Source organism: Salmo trutta, chromosome 20, assembly GCF_901001165.1.
Source record: "Salmo trutta chromosome 20, fSalTru1.1, whole genome shotgun sequence".
In the NCBI taxonomy this organism is placed as follows: Eukaryota; Metazoa; Chordata; class Actinopteri; order Salmoniformes; family Salmonidae; genus Salmo; species Salmo trutta.
Window position 1 is genome coordinate 2804262 of NC_042976.1, and position 20885 is coordinate 2825146.

Here is a 20885-nt window from a genome sequence, read left to right on the forward strand (position 1 = left end):
ATTAAAACCTACCCTAACCAGAAACTGTGGATAGATGGCGGCAAAACTGAAAGCGCGAACCACCGCATTTAACCATGGCAAGGTGACCGGGAATATGGCCGAATACAAAACAGTGTAGTTATTCTCTGATTTTCAACACTTGGGGCCCCACGTGCTCAATCCCCTCCTGTACTCCTAACATGGGATCCTGAGTGGCGCAGCGGTCTAAGGCACTGCATCTCAGTGCTTGAGGAGTCACCTACAGACCCCATGGATCGAATCCAGGCTGTATCACAACCAGCTGTGATCGGGCGGCGCGCAATTGTCCCAGCGTTGTTCAGGTAGGCCGTTATTGTAAATGTGAATTTGTTCTTAACTGACTTAATTAGTTAAATAAAGGTTAATTAAAAAATAAAATACTCCCTGTTCACCCATGACTGCATGGCACATCTCCAACTCAATCATCAAGTTTGCAGACGACACTACTTGATTACCAACAACGACGAGACGACCTGCAGGGAGGAGGTGAGGGCCCTCGGAGTGTGGTGTCAGGAAAATAACCTCACACTCAATGTCAACAAAACAAAGGAGATGATCGTGGACTTCAGGAAACAGCAGAGGGAGCAGCCCCCTATCTACATTGACGGGACAGCAGTGGAAAGTGTTAAATTCCTCGGTGTACACATCACGGACAAACTGAAATGGTCCACCCACACAGACAGCGTGGTGAAGAAGGCGCAACAGCGCCTCTACAACCTCAGGAGGCTGAAGAATTTTGGCTTGTCATCGAAAACCCTCGCAAACTTTTACAGATGCACAATTGAGAGAATCCTGTCGGGCTGTATCACCGCCTGGTACGGCAACTGCCCCGCCCACAACCGGAAGGCTCTCCAGAGGGTGGTGCGGTCTGCACAACGCATCACCGGGGGCAAACTACCTGCCCTCCAGGACACCTACACCACCCGACATCACAGGAAGGCCAAAAAGATCATTAAGGACAACAACCACCCGAGCCACTGCCTGTTCACCCCGCTATCATCCAGAAGGCGAGGTCAGTACAGATGCATCAAAGCTGGAACCGAGAGACTGAAAAACAGCTTCTATCTCAAGGCCATCAGACTGTTAAAAGGCCATCACTAACATTGAGTGGCTGCTGCCAACATACAGACTTGAAATCATTGGCCACTTTAATAAATGGATCATTAGTCACTTTAATAATGCCACTTTAATAATGTTTAAATATCTTACATTACTCATCTCATATGTATATACTGTATTTTATACCATCTATTGTATCTTGCCTATGCCCCTCTGTCATCGCTCATCCATATATTTATAATATGTATATATTCTTATTCCATTCCTCCACTGTCAGAACTAGAAGCACAAGCATTTCGCTACACTCGCAATAACATCTGCTAACCATTTGTATGTGACCAATACAATTTGATTTGAAATGGATGATGGACATCCATAAATTAATACATAATACATATCATACTAAATTGAGTGTGCTGGATTTACGTTTACGTTTACTATATTCCGTCTAATCTATGAGACCAGGCTGGTCTGTCTGGTCTGTCTGCACTGTACACTATCACTTTGAAGGGCAGCCTGCCTGCAGAATGCTAGTTGCTAACTAGGTAGCCCCTTTTTTCCCCCCAACATATACCAGAATATGTTACATCTTCATCCCATAATATTGAAGGCAGTACTATGTTACAGCTGCGTATCTTTATACATATAGCCAGTAGCCACCCAAACCAGGCTTATCTGAAACATGAACATGATCCATCAAATCACTTATCGGTTATTGCTCTGGCAAAGATGGCCTCCGTAGTAGATTTCTGAACTGTATTTTATATGGATAATAAACGTTTCGCTGGTTGGACAGACTATGCTTTCCATCTGATCCAAACTGATTAAATCAACGTTGTTTCAACGTAATTTTATCAACGTATGGTGACGTGGAATCTGCGTGTAAAATGCTTTGGATTTTTAAAAAGTAAATCACCGTAAGTAAATCACCGTAAGTTGTTGTTTTTTGAGGGTGAAATTATAACCACAGAATTGTCATTATGGTAACCAAATGGTAACCAAATGTCAACAAAGACATTGGATAAAATATGTTGAATTCGTACCTTTAAAACAAAGTCAGAACCTCACTTTGAGAACCACTGCAGTAGAGTAAAGTACAGTAGAGTTCAGTAGTTGAACGAAAAGCTGCCTCTCTCGACCTGTTCTAACTGTAGATGTGATATCACTTCCTGAACAGTTCCCTGTTCTCACTGTAGTTGTGACATCATTTCCTGCACAGTGCCCTGTTCTCACTGCAGATGTGAAATCATTGTTTACATTGTATTAATCCTGTACAGCTTTAAGTTAGCACACCATATCTCCCTCAGACTTTAGTAAGCCTGTAATATTGTTTATGTCAGCAGCTAAGCGTATCAATTAGCTAAGTAAGCTAGCATGGTGTATTTAGTAGCATGGTGTATTTAGTAGCATGGTGTATTTAGTAGTATGGTGTATTTAGTAGCATGGTGCATTTAGTAGCATGGTGTATTTAGTAGCATGGTGTATTTAGTAGCATGGTGTATTTAGTAGCATGGTGTATTTAGTAGCATGGTGTATTTAGTAGCATGGTGTATTTAGTAGCATGGTGTATTTAGTAGCATGGTGTATTTAGTAGCATGGTTGGCTTCTTGTCACTTCCTTTATGTATATATGCATAGAGAACATATATATATATATATTATCATTCCTTTATGCGTATAGGCATAGAGAACGTATATATATATATATATATTATGATTCCTTTAGTAACCACTCATACGCACGCTGGGTTAGTTAATCACTAAACATCTGAGAATTAAGAGCCTATTCAAAAGCCTCAGAACAGGAGTGCTGATCCTAGAATCAGGTTATTCATTGTGATTTAGGCCTAAAGGTCAAACTGATCCTAGGATCAGCGCTCTAACTGAGACGCTTTGTAAATATGGGCTTTTGTGAATATGGACGCTTTGTAAACATACTGCATTTAGAACCGTATGTCGAAGTTAACATTTCCTCAACATCGAGAGGTAACATCTATCTCCTACTGGGCTCCCAGTGGCTTAGTGGTCTAAGGGACTGCATCTCGGTGCAAGCAGGCGTCACTACAGTCCCTGGTTCAAATCCAGACTGAATCACAACCAGCAGTGATTGTGAGTCCCATAGGGTGGTCCAGGTTTGGTCGGGGGGTAGGTCGTCATTGTAAATAAGAATTTGTTCTTAATAACTGAGTTGCCGCTAGTTAAATAAAGGTAACATTTGAGATCCTACTCACCACTCCACCTCGTCAACAACACCACACTGATCTATCTTTGTTTCCATCTCAAAACTTTCCCAGTCAGCGGAAAACTATCTGGGTGTGAGTCACTCAGCCATGGTTACTGGTTATTTCATCATCAAACAGGCCACAGCATCGCCACAACATCACGTCCGCACTCATCTGGTTGTGACGAACTGCTGAAAACAGGTCTACAAGCCTAATTTGTTCATGTGTTACTCTGTTGTTGTTGTTTTTGTCGAACTGCTTTGCTTTATCTTGGCCAGGTCGCGGTTGTAAATGAGAACTTGTTCTCAACTGGCTTACCTGGTTAAATAAAGGTGAAATATATATATTATTTTTTATTTTTTAAACAAGCCTTGATATGTGTCTAAAGCCATATCGGAGTCAACAGTCATGTATCAAGGTATAGGCCTACCTACTTACACTGAGAGCAAAATATATTACCATGCTTTAAGTCAATTACTCCTAAAACTATAACTCTTATGTGACTAAATGCAACTTCAAAATTCAAATTTTAGCAAACGACATTGTATTAAGCCACATAAATCCATAATTTGCACAGCAAACCTTTTTACCCAGTAGGCACAGCACATCATTCCAACTTGGAAATGTGTTTAATATTTGGTTGAGATGTTGATCAATGGAGATTTTAACCTATTTTCACCCACTCAAAAAGTCTGTTGAAGTCTGTTGAATTGCAAATGTGTTATCACTAATGCTTTCAACCATTTAAAAGCACAACCAAGTTTCAAAATGGGAATACAATGTCAGATATTTTGTATTTATACAACAAATGAATGTGTTTCCATTGTGCTTCATGAACTGGATTAGAGTTGAGATTACATTTAAACTACATCCTGCAAATGGTAAATGCTGTTGGAGATTCTGCAGAGATTATTACAGTAGTGGTGAAGATCTTCACAGAACTGCAAGCTTTCTATGATGACATAAGAAGACATTTATAGTTACAGGAACCTCCAAATATGGCCATGGACGATGCTCATTTCAAGGTTGAATAAATACTGTTACATTAGTTTGTAAAATAGTCTTCTTTTTTGTCCATTTACTGTATTACAAAAGTAATATTGATTTTTGTTTAGTTTTCAACGCAACCAAATATCTAAATTAAAGAATAGGACTACAAGTTTGATTTAGTCCAATATAGGCCTAAATAGTTGAATTGATGATTTATGATTTATAAAGTATGGTTTACTGTACATTTAATTTGATCTGTTAAAGCTACCCTTTGGATTGACCTTGATAGCAATAGTGAATCTTTTAAGTTATTACGAGATCTCTCAATAATTATTTTTTAAAGATAACACATTGGCAGTAGTCAGTGACACATATCACAGTTAAGCAGGGTTGGACTTGGTTAAAAGCCTGGATGGGAGACCAAATGGATAGATCTGATGTTGTTTCAAAGGTACAAATTCAACATATTTTAGACTATGTTTGTCTATGTTGAAAATTGGTTACCATGATATAATCCTGTGGTTGTAATTTCACCATAAAACAACAGTTGATTACTAATCCAAAGTATTATTCACATAGATTCCACATCACAATACGTTGAAACAATTTCGATTCAACCAGTTTGTGCCCAGTGTGTAGGTCAAATAAATATGTAGTGTTCCTTTCCGGAACTTAAACCACCAGAGATGACGGACGCATTTGATGAAACACAGGAAATATCAAAGGAAAAATATATTTGTTTACATTGGTGCGAAGAAGCAGGAAACGCTTTAATTTGATTCGTTTAGAAATTCTCTAGGCACGTTTTCTTGTTGAATCACTTTTTTTTTGCAAACAATGAAAAACGATCCAACTGTCTTGTTGAGTTAGATCTCTGGAGCATGGTGATGATGTCAGCTTGCTACGATGGTAGCTAGCTAGCTAGCTCGACGTTAGCAACACTCAGTCGCTAACTAAACAGTTCACGGAGGACGACTGACTATGATTTTTGACCTCCGATGTTATTAAGAATTTAAAAGATTTATAAACGTTTTTTTTTTGTATTAAAAAAATGGATATCAGTCTAACAGTTTCCCTAATGCAGGGCCAGATGGGTACCGTGATAGAGAGAGCGGTGAGTGCCGCCGTTGAGACGGTGTTAGGGGAGATGCTAAAGGTGGTCGGTATTAAATTCGACGAGCTGAAGAGGGAGGTCGCAGCAAAAGAAAAAGAGACCGAGAGCATCAGACAGATGCTGGACATATCCCGATCACAGATGAAGACAATGCGGAAGTATATGAACGCTCTGGGTGCCAGGCAGCAGGAGAACTCTGCCACTTACCAGACCAACCAGACTACAACATTCGGCCATTCGGATCCGCATAGATCTCACGGTTCCTCAGCGGCTGCATCCGAGGCAGCACAGTCCACGGGTTTAACACAACCACAGAGAAGGACGGTTACAAACACACACATTCCCATTACAACAAATGGAAACGTACAGTCAAGGAATCAAATCACTATCGCCCTACCCTCTGATAACTTGGCCAGATCCTCCCAACCTTCTGAGAATATTATCAGGGCCACATCATCATCATCATCGTTTGACAGCCATGATGATCTGACTGCCACGGTCTCACAAGCTCTGGAGGGCCCATCATTGATCACCACTGTCTCTGCAATAAACAGTTCATCAGAGCACCTGGAACCTTTGAAAGGTAAAATAAATTACGCCTTGTTGAGTATGTATGGGTATTTTTCAGTGTTTGCTTGAATATGTAAATTGATGGCCTGACTGACAGTCCTATTGACTGAGACCTAGTACAGTCCTAGTGACTGAGACCTAGTGACTGAGACCTAGTACAGTCCTATTGACTGAGACCTAGTACAGTCCTATTGACTGAGACCTAGTACAGCCCTAGTGACTGAGACCTAGTACAGCCCTAGTGACTGAGACCTAGTACAGCCCTAGTGACTGAGACCTAGTACAGCCCTAGTGACTGAGACCTAGTACAGCCCTAGTGACTGAGACCTAGTACAGTCTTATTGACTGAGACCTAGTACAGTCCTATTGACTGAGACCTAGTACAGTCCTATTGACTGAGACCTAGTACGGTCCTATTGAGAGGACCTAGTACGGCCCTATTGACTGAGACCTAGTACAGCCCTATTGACTGAGACCTAGTGACTGAGACCTAGTACAGTCCTATTGACTGAGACCTAGTACAGTCCTATTGACTGAGACCTAGTACAGTCCTATTGACTGAGACCTAGTACAGTCCTATTGACTGAGACCTAGTACAGTCCTATTGACTGAGACCTAGTACGGTCCTATTGAGAGGACCTAGTACGGCCCTATTGACTGAGACCTAGTACGGCCCTATTGACTGAGACCTAGTACAGTCCTATTGACTGAGACCTAGTACAGTCCTATTGACTGAGACCTAGTACAGCCCTAGTGACTGAGACCTAGTGACTGAGACCTAGTACAGTCCTATTGACTGAGACCTAGTACAGCCCTTTTGACTGAGACCTAGTACAGTCCTATTGACTGAGACCTAGTACAGTCCTATTGACTGAGACCTAGTACAGTCCTATTGACTGAGACCTAGTACAGTCCTATTGACTGAGACCTAGTACGGCCCTATTGAGAGGACCTAGTACGGCCCTGTTGACTGAGACCTAGTACAGTCCTATTGACTGAGACCTAGTACGGCCCTATTGACTGAGACCTAGTACGGCCCTATTGACTGAGACCTAGTACAGCCCTATTGACTGAGACCTAGTACAGCCCTATTGACTGAGACCTAGTACAGCCCTATTGACTGAGATCTAGTACGGCCCTATTGACTGAGACCTAGTACAGCCCTATTGACTGAGACCTAGTACGGCCCTATTGACTGAGACCTAGTACAGTCCTATTGACTGAGACCTAGTACAGCCCTATTGACTGAGATCTAGTACAGCCCTATTGACTGAGACCTAGTACAGCCCTATTGACTGAGACCTAGTACAGCCCTATTGACTGAGACCTAGTACAGCCCTATTGACTGAGACCTAGTACAGCCCTATTGACTTAGACCTAGTACGGCCCTATTGAGAGGACCTAGTACAGCCCTATTGACTGAGACCTAGTACAGCCCTATTGACTGAGACCTAGTACAGTCCTATTGACTGAGACCTAGTACAGCCCTATTGACTGAGACCTAGTACGGCCCTATTGACTGAGACCTAGTACGGTCCTATTGACTGAGACCTAGTACAGGCCTCTATATTCTCCCTGTGTTGGTTGACCAACATGTTACCTGTCTATCCCTCCAGAGGAGTCCCCAGCCCCCCTAGCCCCCGAGATGTCTGATGAGAGCCAGAGGAGGGAGGAGGAAGAAGAGTGTCAGGCTGAGTGGACCATCATTACACAGCCACCACCAGAGACCAGCACAGACCCTGGAGACCAGCTGGTTCTCTCCCCACCCAGGACTGACGGAGCAGATTGCTTCGCCACCACGGCTGCTGGGATTGCCCAGCAACCATCCCAGTTCCTATCCCAGCCTCAGCTCCAGGTGAAAGAGGAGGAAGCCGAGGTGGAGATCATCTGTATCAAGCAGGAACCCGAAGACGTTGAGAGTCTCCTGTTCAACCTGGCCGCTGAGGTCCTCAACTCCCAGGGCAACCTTTTAGACAGGCACACTCAGGGTAACCTTTTAGACAGGCACACTCAGGGGAGCCTCCTGGACTGTCATAGGACAGTACTCTCACAGGGCCAGAGAGACAGAACAGTACCCTCACAGGGCCAGAGAGACAGAACAGTACCCTCACAGGGCCAGAGAGACAGAACGGTACCCTCACAGGGCCAGAGAGAGAGGACAGCTTCCCGTCCCTCACAGAGCCAGAGGACATCAACAGAGAATACAGTGTTCAGCTCAGCCAGCCCTTGTACATGTGAGTAAAGTTCTGCTGTGTTGTTGTTACTGTAGGATGTTACCCTAGCCTGGTCCCAGATCTGTTTGTGCTCTTTTGCCAAGTCCTATGATCGTATTACCAGAGGACTTGGTCAGACAGTACGAACAGATCTGGAACCAGGCTCCATATTATACACCTGAACTAATGACTTGTTGTCTGTCCTCTTCATTCTCAGATGGGCTGTCCCAGCCAGTGATGTCAATGTCACGCGGAGTTGCTCCCAGGCCAATGGCGCGTCCGTGGCCCGAGGAGTTTAAAATGAGACGAACTGAGCTCAGGAGGAGGAGCCAGACCCGTCGGAGAGAGATGGAGAAGAACCTTCCCCAGCCTCTATTAGCTGACCTGGTGAAGGAGAGACGGGAGAAGACCCGGCTCAGAGTGGCCCGCTGGAGAGCCAAGAGGAAGCTGCAGGCCTGCCTACTGACTCAGATGAGCCAGGCTGGACCGGGTCTGGGCCAGGGGAACAGTGGGCTTGGGAATCGTAGCCCGATTAGCCACAAAACCACAGGCCCAACTCAGACACAGCAGAGGAACCGTTCTGCCGTCTCTCAATCTCAGTACAGTAACAGTTTTGTGTTCAACAGAAGTCACTGTGAGACTGGTAACATTGACTACCCTTCATTCCAGTTCAACTCTTCCTCTGTCATGCTGGGACAACATGGAGGACACAATATGTTAGAGCCTGTTATGCAGCCTGCGATGATGTCATCCTCACAGCAGGACCTCTCACTGACTGACTCAGAGCTCTACCAGTAACAGGAGAACAACGGTACCAGTTCTACTCTACCAGTAACAGGAGAACGGTACCAGTTCTACTCTACCAGTAACAGGAGAACGGTACCAGTTCTACTCTACCAGTAACAGGAGAACAACAGTACCAGTTCTGCTCTACCAGTACCAGTTCTACTCTACCAGTACCAGTTCTACTCTACCAGTAACAGAGAACAACAGTACCAGTTCTACTCTACCAGTAACAGGAGAACAACGGTACCAGTTCTACTCTACCAGTACCAGTTCTACTCTACCAGTAACAGGAGAACAACGGTACCAGTTCTACTCTACCAGTAACAGGAGAACAACGGTACCAGTTCTACTCTACCAGTAACAGGAGAACAACGGTACCAGTTCTACTCTACCAGTAACAGGAGAACGGTACCAGTTCTACTCTACCAGTAACAGGAGAACGGTACCAGTTCTACTCTACCAGTAACAGGAGAACAACAGTACCAGTTCTACTCTACCAGTACCAGTTCTACTCTACCAGTAACAGAGAACAACAGTACCAGTTCTACTCTACCAGTAACAGAGAACAACAGTACCAGTTCTACTCTACCAGTAACAGGAGAACAACGGTACCAGTTCTACTCTACCAGTACCAGTTCTACTCTACCAGTAACAGAGAACAACAGTACCAGTTCTACTCTACCAGTAACAGGAGAACAACGGTACCAGTTCTACTCTACCAGTACCAGGAGAACAACGGTACCAGTTCTACTCTACCAGTAACAGGAGAACAACGGTACCAGCTCTACTCTACCAGTACCAGTTCTACTCTACCAGTAACAGGAGAACAACGGTACCAGTTCTACTCTACCAGTAACAGGAGAACAACGGTACCAGTTCTACTCTACCAGTAACAGGAGAACAACGGTACCAGTTCTACTCTACCAGTAACAGGAGAACAACGGTACCAGTTCTACTCTACCAGTAACAGGAGAACAACGGTACCAGTTCTACTCTACCAGTACCAGTTCTACTCTACCAGTAACAGAGAACAACAGTACCAGTTCTACTCTACCAGTACCAGTTCTACTCTACCAGTAACAGAGAACAACAGTACCAGTTCTACTCTACCAGTAACAGGAGAACAACGGTACCAGTTCTACTCTACCAGTACCAGTTCTACTCTACCAGTAACAGAGAACAACAGTACCAGTTCTACTCTACCAGTAACAGGAGAACAACGGTACCAGTTCTACTCTACCAGTACCAGGAGAACAACGGTACCAGTTCTACTCTACCAGTAACAGGAGAACAACGGTACCAGTTCTACTCTACCAGTACCAGTTCTACTCTACCAGTAACAGGAGAACAACGGTACCAGTTCTACTCTACCAGTAACAGGAGAACAACGGTACCAGTTCTACTCTACCAGTAACAGGAGAACAACGGTACCAGTTCTACTCTACCAGTAACAGGAGAACAACGGTACCAGTTCTACTCTACCAGTACCAGTTCTACTCTACCAGTAACAGGAGAACAACGGTACCAGTTCTACTCTACCAGTAACAGGAGAACAACGGTACCAGTTCTACTCTACCAGTACCAGTTCTACTCTACCAGTAACAGGAGAACAACGGTACCAGTTCTACTCTACCAGTAACAGGAGAACAACGGTACCAGTTCTACTCTACCAGTAACAGGAGAACAACGGTACCAGTTCTACTCTACCAGTAACAGGAGAACAACGGTACCAATTTTACTCTACCAGTACCAGGATATCCAGTCAGAGAACATTTGTTTTGTGGAGTATTGTAAGGCATGTGGTGCTCTTACTTTGGACAAGGGCCTTTTTGGCTTTCTAGGGAATATGTTGACTTATGGGACACAGCCTGTTCCTTCTGGCTGGGCTAATAACATGAGATATTTCACATGGAATTGTGTGAATGCAAAATTATCTAACTGTCTAAGACAAATGCATTTAAATGTGCTTTTATTTTAGGATAATAACCTAATAATTATTTCATTGCTAAAAAAAAAAAAATGACCCCAAAATGTTTTGTTGTACAACAATTCTTTATTAAAGTACATTATTTATGTTAAAATAGAGTAAATGACCATCCTTACATACTACAGTACCTGATTAACTACTAGGATCATAACATGGAGGGATACTGTACAGTACCTGATTAACTGCTAGGATCATAACAGGGATACTGTACAGTACCTGATTAACTGCTAGGATCATAACATGGAGGGATACAGTACCTGATTAACTACTAGGATCATAACATGGAGGGATACAGTACTGATTAACTGCTAGGATCATAACATGGAGGGATACTGTACTGTACCTGATTAACTGCTAGGATCATAACATGGAGGGATACTGTACAGTACCTGATTAACTACTAGGATCATAACATGGAGGGATACTGTACTGATTAACTACTAGGATCATAACATGGAGGGATACTGTACTGATTAACTGCTAGGATCATAACATGGAGGGATACTGTACTGATTAACTACTAGGATCATAACATGGAGGGATACTGTACTGATTAACTGCTAGGATCATAACATGGAGGGATACTGTACTGATTAACTGCTAGGATCATAACATGGAGGGATACTGTACTGTACTGATTAACTGCTAGGATCATAACATGGAGGGATACTGTACTGATTAACTACTAGGATCATAACATGGAGGGATACTGTACTGATTAACTGCTAGGATCATAACATGGAGGGATACTGTACTGTACTGATTAACTGCTAGGATCATAACATGGAGGGATACTGTACTGATTAACTACTAGGATCATAACATGGAGGGATACTGTACTGATTAACTGCTAGGATCATAACATGGAGGGATACTGTACTGTACTGATTAACTGCTAGGATCATAACATGGAGGGATACTGTACTGATTAACTACTAGGATCATAACATGGAGGGATACTGTACTGATTAACTACTAGGATCATAACATGGAGGGATACTGTACTGATTAACTACTAGGATCATAACATGGAGGGATACTGTACTGATTAACTACTAGGATCATAACATGGAGGGATACTGTACTGTACTGATTAACTACTAGGATCATAACATGGAGGGATACTGTACTGTACTGATTAACTACTAGGATCATAACATGGAGGGATACTGTACTGATTAACTACTAGGATCATAACATGGAGGGATACTGTACTGATTAACTACTAGGATCATAACATGGAGGGATACTGTACTGATTAACTACTAGGATCATAACATGGAGGGATACTGTACTGATTAACTGCTAGGATCATAACATGGAGGGATACTGTACTGATTAACTACTAGGATCATAACATGGAGGGATACTGTACTGATTAACTGCTAGGATCATAACATGGAGGGATACTGTACTGATTAACTGCTAGGATCATAACATGGAGGGATACTGTACTGTACTGATTAACTGCTAGGATCATAACATGGAGGGATACTGTACTGATTAACTACTAGGATCATAACATGGAGGGATACTGTACTGATTAACTGCTAGGATCATAACATGGAGGGATACTGTACTGTACTGATTAACTGCTAGGATCATAACATGGAGGGATACTGTACTGATTAACTACTAGGATCATAACATGGAGGGATACTGTACTGATTAACTGCTAGGATCATAACATGGAGGGATACTGTACTGTACTGATTAACTGCTAGGATCATAACATGGAGGGATACTGTACTGATTAACTACTAGGATCATAACATGGAGGGATACTGTACTGATTAACTACTAGGATCATAACATGGAGGGATACTGTACTGATTAACTACTAGGATCATAACATGGAGGGATACTGTACTGATTAACTACTAGGATCATAACATGGAGGGATACTGTACTGTACTGATTAACTACTAGGATCATAACATGGAGGGATACTGTACTGTACTGATTAACTACTAGGATCATAACATGGAGGGATACTGTACTGATTAACTACTAGGATCATAACATGGAGGGATACTGTACTGATTAACTACTAGGATCATAACATGGAGGGATACTGTACTGATTAACTACTAGGATCATAACATGGAGGGATACTGTACTGTACTGATTAACTGTTAGGATCATAACATGGAGGGATACTGTACTGTACTGATTAACTACTAGGATCATAACATGGAGGGATACTGTACTGATTAACTACTAGGATCATAACATGGAGGGATACTGTACTGATTAACTACTAGGATCATAACATGGAGGGATACTGTACTGATTAACTACTAGGATCATAACATGGAGGGATACTGTACTGTACTGATTAACTACTAGGATCATAACATCGAGGGATACTGTACTGTACTGATTAACTGTTAGGATCATAACATGGAGGGATACTGTACTGTACTGATTAACTACTAGGATCATAACATGGAGGGATACTGTACTGATTAACTGCTAGGATCATAACATGGAGGGATACTGTACTGATTAACTACTAGGATCATAACATGGAGGGATACTGTACTGATTAACTGCTAGGATCATAACATGGAGGGATACTGTACTGATTAACTGCTAGGATCATAACATGGAGGGATACTGTACTGTACTGATTAACTGCACCCATGCCAAGCTATTTTTTTTCCCTTGGGCAAACTTCGTTAATATTGTTGAATCTAAAATGTAATTTATACTCTTTCTGCAACTGTATTTAAATAAATGTGAATATATAATCTGATATTGCTACATTAGGAAACATTATAAATTCCTGAGTTAGTTGTCAGACTATTTCACTAGCTTCAGTCCCGACCCTGCTTCACAGTTAGATTATCTAAGTGACTGTAGATTCATTTAGACTTTTGAGCCCCAGTCAGCCAGCTAGTCAGTCAGTCAGCCAGTCAGCTAGTCAGTCAGCCAGCCAGCTAGTCAGCTAGTCAGTCAGCTAGTCAGTCAGCTAGTCAGTCAGCCAGCTAGTCAGTCAGCCAGCTAGTCAGTCAGTCAGTCAGCTAGTCAGTCAGCTAGTCAGTCAGCTAGTCAGTCAGCCAGCTAGTCAGTCAGTCAGCTAGTCAGTCAGTCAGTCAGCTAGTCAGTCAGCTAGTCAGTCAGCCAGCTAGTCAGTCAGCCAGCTAGTCAGTCAGCTAGTCAGTCAGCTAGTCAGCCAGTCAGTCAGCCAGTCAGTCAGTCAGCCAGCTAGTCAGTCAGCCAGCCAGTCAGCTGTGGTAATGCAGTGTGTTAACCATTGACTATCTTCTGTGAGATGGCTGCTGGCAGGGTGTAGAGGAGCAGGGCGATGAACAGAGCAGTGATGAGCAGGACCAGAGCGATGATGATGTACTTCTTATAGTTCCTCCAGATCAGGTGGAAGAAACACTTAAAAGGGTTCACGAACCACGAGAATGACGTGTCTGGCCGGCTAGAGAGGGAGAGGGAGGGAGAGAAAAACACTTTAACCAGGGCTCGTATTCACAGTGTCTCAGAGTAGAGCTGCTGATCTGGGATCCGCTGTCTATGTAATCCTATTTATTATGAGCTAAATGATGAAACTAGTCCTAGATCTGCAGTTAAACGGGTTCATGAAGCAGGAGGAGGAATATAATAGTTTTGTAATATAAAATGCAGATCATACTTGGGTTTTTCCAGGGGTTCTGGCTCCTTGCGGGCTCGACCAACCGGATTCTTCTCTGCCTCCTCTGATGTCACCAGGTGGAACTCTGCCTCTACTTTCCCCTGGAGACAACAACCAAAACATGTTACCCCCTACCTCCTAGACAGGAGACAACCAAAACATGTTACCCCCTACCTCCTAGACAGGAGACAACCAAAACATGTTACCCCCTACCTCCTAGACAGGAGACAACCAAAACATGTTACCCCCTACCTCCTAGACAGGAGACAACCAAAACATGTTACCCCCTACCTCCTAGACAGGAGACAACCAAAACATGTTACCCCCTACCTCCTAGACAGGAGACAACAACCAAAACATGTTACCCCCTACCTCCGAGACAGGAGATATAACCCCTACCTCCTAGACAGGAGACACAACCCCTAGTCCCTACCTCCTAGACAGGAGACACAACCCCTACCTCCTAGACAGGAGACACAACCCCTAGCCCCTACCTCCTAGACAGGAGACACAACCCCTAGTCCCTACCTCCTAGACAGGAGACACAACCCCTAGTCCCTACCTCCTAGACAGGAGACACAACCCCTACCTCCTAGACAGGAGACACAACCCCTAGCCCCTACCTCCTAGACACAACCCCTAGTCCCTACCACCTAGACAGGAGACACAACCCCTAGTCCCTACCTCCTAGACAGGAGACACAACCCCTACCTCCTAGACAGGAGACACAACCCCTAGTCCCTACCTCCTAGACAGGAGACACAACCCCTAGTCCCTACCTCCTAGACAGGAGACACAACCCCTACCTCCTAGACAGGAGACACAACCCCTAGCCCCTACCTCCTAGACACAACCCCTAGTCCCTACCACCTAGACAGGAGACACAACCCCTAGTCCCTACCTCCCTGATTTGTGAGTTTGTCCTGTCCCACACGGCACCTACTAGACCCCATTGGGTTCTGGTGAAAAGTGGTGCACTATATAATTGTGTAATTAAGGTGCCATTAAGGGGAAGCAGTCTAGTTGTCATCATAGTAAAAGGTGTTGAATAGTATTGGTACCGTGAGTTCCCCAGCCTTGACAAAGGGCCACCAGCCTCTGGACCTCTTCTGTTGGAAGATGGAGATCGTCTCTACGCTGTCCAACGGCATGTCCATCTTACAGGCCTTGGCTGACTTGGCCCCGCGGGGAAACCCATGTAAGTCCAGCTCCACAGTACCTGAGAACAGAGAAACATCTATCCTAATTCTTGTTTCACACATACAGGAAGTATGAGAACAGAGAAACATCTATCCTAACTCGTGTTTCACACATACAGTGTTAATGGGAAAATAAATGTGTTGGGTTGGGATGTGATTTCCCTGATTAATCAGGAATACCTGATCGTGGTCATTGAAATAAACCTGTTTCCACTTCCTCCCATTGCCTACTGTCTTACAGCCCAGGGAAAGGAATCAAACCAGAGTCTCTTTCTCTCTCTTACCCAAGAAATCGTCAGACGACAGCCTGTCAAAGTCCCAGACCTGCATGACCAACACGGCCGGTAGCTTCTGCTCTGTCTTGTCCAGGGAGAAGATGCTCCCCCTCTTACTGACGACCACCACCTTCTCGGCAGGCAGGTAGTTAAAGGGAAACACCAGGCGCCAGTTGAAGTTACCCTCCCCAGTCAGAGAGTTGTAGTGAACATCAGTCTCCTGGCGATCGTCCTCAATGCCTTTAAGCCACCTGGGAAAAAAAGTAGACAATTATACTAATATAATTTTCAGCCTATCGAGTGAGAGAGGATGACAGTAGAGAATTATATATAGAGGATGACAGTAGAGAATTATATATAGAGGATGACAGTAGAGAAAGATATATAGAGGATGACAGTGGAGAAATATATATAGAGGATGACAGTGGAGAAATATATATAGAGGATGACAGTGGGGAAAGATAGAGAGGATGACAGTAGAGAAATATATATAGAGGATGACAGTAGAGAAAGATAGAGAGGATGACAGTAGAGAAATATATATAGAGGATGACAGTGGAGAAAGATATATAGAGGATGACAGTGGAGAAATATATATAGAGGATGACAGTGGGGAAAGATAGAGAGGATGACAGTAGAGAAAGATAGAGAGGATGACAGTAGAGAAATATATATAGAGGATGACAGTGGAGAAAGATATATAGAGGATGACAGTGGAGAAATATATATAGAGGATGACAGTGGAGAAATATATATAGAGGATGACAGTATAGAAAGATAGAGGATGACAGTATAGAAATATATATAGAGGATGACAGTGGAGAAATATATATAGAGGATGACAGTAGAGAAAGATAGAGAGGATGACAGTATAGAAATATATATAGAGGATGACAGTGGAGAAATATATATAGAGGATGACAGTGGAGAAAGATAGAGGTTGGTAGACCTGTGCTGACACCGTAGACCTGTGCGCCCTAGACCTGTGTGCCCTAGGCCTGTGCGCCCTAGACCTGTGCGCCCTAGACCTGTGCGCCCTAGCCCTGTGCGCCCTAGCCCTGTGCGCCCTAGACCTGTGCGCCCTAGCCCTGTGCGCCCTAGACCTGTGCGCCCTAGACCTGTGCGCCCTAGACCTGTGCGCCCTAGCCCTGTGCGCCCTAGCCCTGTGCGCCCTAGGCCTGTGCGCCCTAGGCCTGTGCGCCCAAGGCCTGTGCGCCCTAGGCCTGTGCGCCCTAGGCCTGTGCGCCCTAGACCTGTGTGCCCAAGACCCGTGTGCCGGAGGCTGTGGCCTTACAACTAGACCAGCCAGGCCGTGGTAAGGTTTTACTAGTGATTGTGATGTGGTTGTTTAACTTCAGTTGAATGTGCTGGTTGTAACTCGCTCTGGTTAAGAGAGTCTGCTAAAGGACTGAGAATGCAAGGTCGAGTCAGGTAAATAATAGATCTGTAAAACGAGTATTCAAAAACCCGAACCGACAAGGTCCATCGAGGTCCGTTTCAGAAGCCTGATCTTCAGCGATGAGCTGAATGTAATCTAATCATCAACGTCTGAAAACACCGTCGCTCTGCTCACCCTTTAACGTAGATGTCACTAGACTGTGTTCCTGTGAGGATGTTGGTGTCCTCCAGAATCACATCTTCAGTGTTCCAGATGATGATTCTCAACTCAAACCTTCACAGGATCAATGAATCAATGAATCAACTCATACCTTCACAGGATCAATGAATCAATGAATCAACTCATACCTTCACAGGATCAATGAATCAATGAATCAACGCATATCTTCACAGTATCAATGAATCAACGCATATCTTCACAGTGTCAATGAATCAATGAATCAACGCATACCTTCACAGGATCAATGGATCAATGATTCAACGCATACCTTCACAGGATCAATGATTCAACTCATACCGTCACAGGATCAACAATCAATGAATAAACGCATACCTTCACAGGATCAACAATTTTATTGAACTGGCCTGGTTTGAGGTATATTGGTCTTGTATTGAACTGGCCTGGGGTATATTGGTATTGTATTGAACTGGCCTGGGGTATATTGGTCTGTATTGAACTGGCCTGGGGTATATTGGTCTTGTATTGAACTGGCCTGGGGTATATTGGTCTTGTATTGAACTGGCCTGGGGTATATTGGTCTTGTATTGAACTGGCCTGGTTTGAGGTATATTGGTCTTGTATTGAACTGGCCTGGGGTATATTGGTCTTCTATTGAACTGGCCTGGGGTATATTGGTCTTGTATTGAACAGGCCTGGGGTATATTGGTATTGTATTGAACTGGCCTGGGGTATATTGGTCTTGTATTGAACTGGCCTGGGGTATATTGGTCTTGTATTGAACTGGCCTGGTGTATATTGGTCTTGTATTGTACTGGCCTGGTTTGAGGTATATTGGTATTGTATTGAACTGGCCTGGGGTATATTGGTATTGTATTGAACTGGCCTGGGGTATATTGGTCTTGTATTGAACTGGCCTGGTTTGAGGTATATTGGTATTGTATTGAACTGGCCTGGGGTATATTGGTATTGTATTGAACTGGCCTGGTTTGAGGTATATTGGTCTTGTATTGAACTGGCCTGGGGTATATTGGTCTTGTATTGAACTGGCCTGGTTTGAGGTATATTGGTCTTGTATTGAACTGGCCTGGGGTATATTGGTCTTGTATTGAACTGGCCTGGGGTATATTGGTCTTGTATTGAACTGGCCTGGGGTATATTGGTCTTGTATTGAACCGGCCTGGTTTGAGGTATATTGGTCTTGTATTGAACTGGCCTGGGGTATATTGGTCTTGTATTGAACTGGCCTTGTTTGAGGTATATTGGTCTTGCATTGAACTGGCCTGGGGTATATTGGTCTTGTATTGAACTGGCCTGGGGTATATTGGTCTTGTATTGAACTGGCCTGGGGTATATTGGTCTTGTATTGAACTGGCCTGGGGTATATTGGTCTTGTATTGAACTGGCCTGGGGTATATTGGTCTTGTATTGAACTGGCCTGGGGTATATTGGTATTGTATTGAACCGGCCTGGGGTATATTGGTCTTGTATTGGACTGGCCTGGGGTTTATTGGTCTTGTATTGAACTGGCCTGGGGTATATTGGTCTTGTATTGAACTGGCCTGGGGTATTTTGGTCTTGTATTGAACTGGCCTGGGGTATATTGGTCTTGTATTGAACTGGCCTGGGGTATATTGGTCTTGTATTGAACTGGCCTGGGGTATATTGGTCTTGTATTGAACTGGCCTGGGGTATATTGGTCTTGTATTGAACTGGCCTGGTTTGAGGTATATTGGTCTTGTATTGAACTGGCCAGGGGTATATTGGTCTTGTATTGAACTGGCCTGGGGTATATTGGTCTTGTATTGAACTGGCCTGGGGTATATTGGTCTTGTATTGAACTGGCCTGGGGTATATTGGTCTTGTATTGAACTGGCCTGGGGTATATTGGTCTTGTATTGAACTGGCCTGGGGTATATTGGTCTGTATTGAACTGGCCTGGGGTATATTGGTCTGTATTGAACTGGCCTGGGGTATATTGGTCTTGTATTGAACTGGCCTGGGGTATATTGGTATTGTATTGAACTGGCCTGGGGTATATTGGTCTGTATTGAACTGGCCTGGGGTATATTGGTCTTGTATTGAACTGGCCTGGGGTATATTGGTATTGTATTGAACTGGCCTGGTTTGAGGTATATTGGTCTTGTATTGAACTGGCCTGGGGTATATTGGTCTTGTATTGAACTGGCCTGGGGTATATTGGTATTGTATTGAACTGGCCTGGTTTGAGGTATATTGGTCTTGTATTGAACTGGCCTGGGGTATATTGGTCTTCTATTGAACTGGCCTGGGGTATATTGGTCTTGTATTGAACAGGCCTGGGGTATATTGGTATTGTATTGAACTGGCCTGGGGTATATTGGTCTTGTATTGAACTGGCCTGGGGTATATTGGTCTTGTATTGAACTGGCCTGGTGTATATTGGTCTTGTATTGTACTGGCCTGGTTTGAGGTATATTGGTATTGTATTGAACTGGCCTGGGGTATATTGGTATTGTATTGAACTGGCCTGGTTTGAGGTATATTGGTCTTGTATTGAACTGGCCTGGTTTGAGGTATATTGGTCTTGTATTGAACTGGCCAGGGGTATATTGGTCTTGTATTGAACTGGCCTGGGGTATATTGGTCTTGTATTGAACTGGCCTGGGGTATATTGGTCTTGTATTGAACCGGCCTGGTTTGAGGTATATTGGTCTTGTATTGAACTGGCCTGGGGTATATTGGTCTTGTATTGAACTGGCCTGGGGTATATTGGTCTTGTATTGAACTGGCCTGGGGTATATTGGTCTTGTATTGAACTGGCCTGGGGTATATTGGTCTGTATTGAACTGGCCTGGGGTATATTGGTCTTGTATTGAACTGGCCTGGGGTATATTGGTCTTGTATTGAACTGGCCTGGGGTATATTGGTCTTGTATTGAACTGGCCTGGGGTATATTGGTCTTGTATTGAACTGGCCTGGGGTATATTGGTCTTGTATTGAACTGGCCTGGGGTATATTGGTCTTGTATTGAACTGGCCTGGGTATATTGGTCTTGTATTGAACTGGCCTGGGGTATATTGGTCTTGTATTGAACTGGCCTGGGGTATATTGGTCTTGTATTGAACTGGCCTGGGGTATATTGGTCTTGTATTGAACTGGCCTGGGGTATATTGGTATTGTATTGAACCGGCCTGGGGTATATTGGTCTTGTATTGGACTGGCCTGGGGTTTATTGGTCTTGTATGAACT

The 20885-nt window shown here is 43.8% G+C and overlaps 2 protein-coding genes and 1 long non-coding RNA gene across 6 annotated transcripts in view; 1 reads left to right on the plus strand and 2 right to left on the minus strand.

Moving 5' to 3' along the window:
* The first annotated feature begins 4940 nt into the window (after nucleotides 1-4940).
* LOC115155422 (uncharacterized) lies at nucleotides 4941-10991 on the plus strand. 2 transcript variants are annotated; one of them, XM_029702031.1, is made up of 4 exons: nucleotides 4941-5985; nucleotides 7589-8206; nucleotides 8403-8986; nucleotides 9336-10991. In XM_029702031.1, the coding sequence occupies exons 1-3, from the start codon at nucleotides 5340-5342 to the stop codon at nucleotides 8981-8983; spliced, it is 1845 nt and encodes a 614-aa protein (XP_029557891.1). In that variant the 5' UTR covers nucleotides 4941-5339; the 3' UTR covers nucleotides 8984-8986; nucleotides 9336-10991. The 2 variants fall into 2 exon arrangements, with proteins under 2 accessions (XP_029557891.1, XP_029557890.1); XM_029702030.1 differs by having other exon boundaries at nucleotides 4942-5985; nucleotides 8403-10991.
* Nucleotides 10992-11004: 13 nt separating this feature from the next.
* LOC115155423 (uncharacterized) lies at nucleotides 11005-13331 on the minus strand. Of its 2 annotated transcripts, none has more exons than XR_003868069.1 (2): nucleotides 11216-13331; nucleotides 11005-11132 (listed from the first exon to the last, which is right to left on the minus strand). It is a non-coding gene; the product is annotated as an uncharacterized LOC115155423 (long non-coding RNA). The 2 variants fall into 2 exon arrangements; XR_003868068.1 differs by having other exon boundaries at nucleotides 11175-13331.
* An 806-nt stretch (nucleotides 13332-14137) lies between these two features.
* fer1l6 (fer-1 like family member 6) overlaps nucleotides 14138-20885 on the minus strand; it is a gene marked incomplete at its 5' end in the record, with an annotated part of 38279 nt that continues 31531 nt past the window's right edge. For both annotated transcript variants that reach the window (XM_029702033.1, XM_029702032.1), the window contains 5 exon segments: nucleotides 14138-14391; nucleotides 14605-14705; nucleotides 15666-15823; nucleotides 16088-16329; nucleotides 17652-17750. In XM_029702033.1, coding sequence (XP_029557893.1) covers nucleotides 14211-14391; nucleotides 14605-14705; nucleotides 15666-15823; nucleotides 16088-16329; nucleotides 17652-17750 — 781 coding nt within the window.

What these genes read in the sequence shown, in the direction of transcription:
- LOC115155422 (XM_029702031.1), top strand. Translation starts at nt 5,340, where the DNA reads ATGGATATCAGTCTAACAGTTTCCCTAATGCAGGGCCAGATGGGTACC. An exon ending in GCACCTGGAACCTTTGAAAG is followed by an intron (nt 5,986 to 7,588) that starts GTAAAATAAATT and finishes CTATCCCTCCAG; the next exon opens with AGGAGTCCCCAGCCCCCCTA. An exon ending in CTCAGCCAGCCCTTGTACAT is followed by an intron (nt 8,207 to 8,402) that starts GTGAGTAAAGTT and finishes CTTCATTCTCAG; the next exon opens with ATGGGCTGTCCCAGCCAGTG.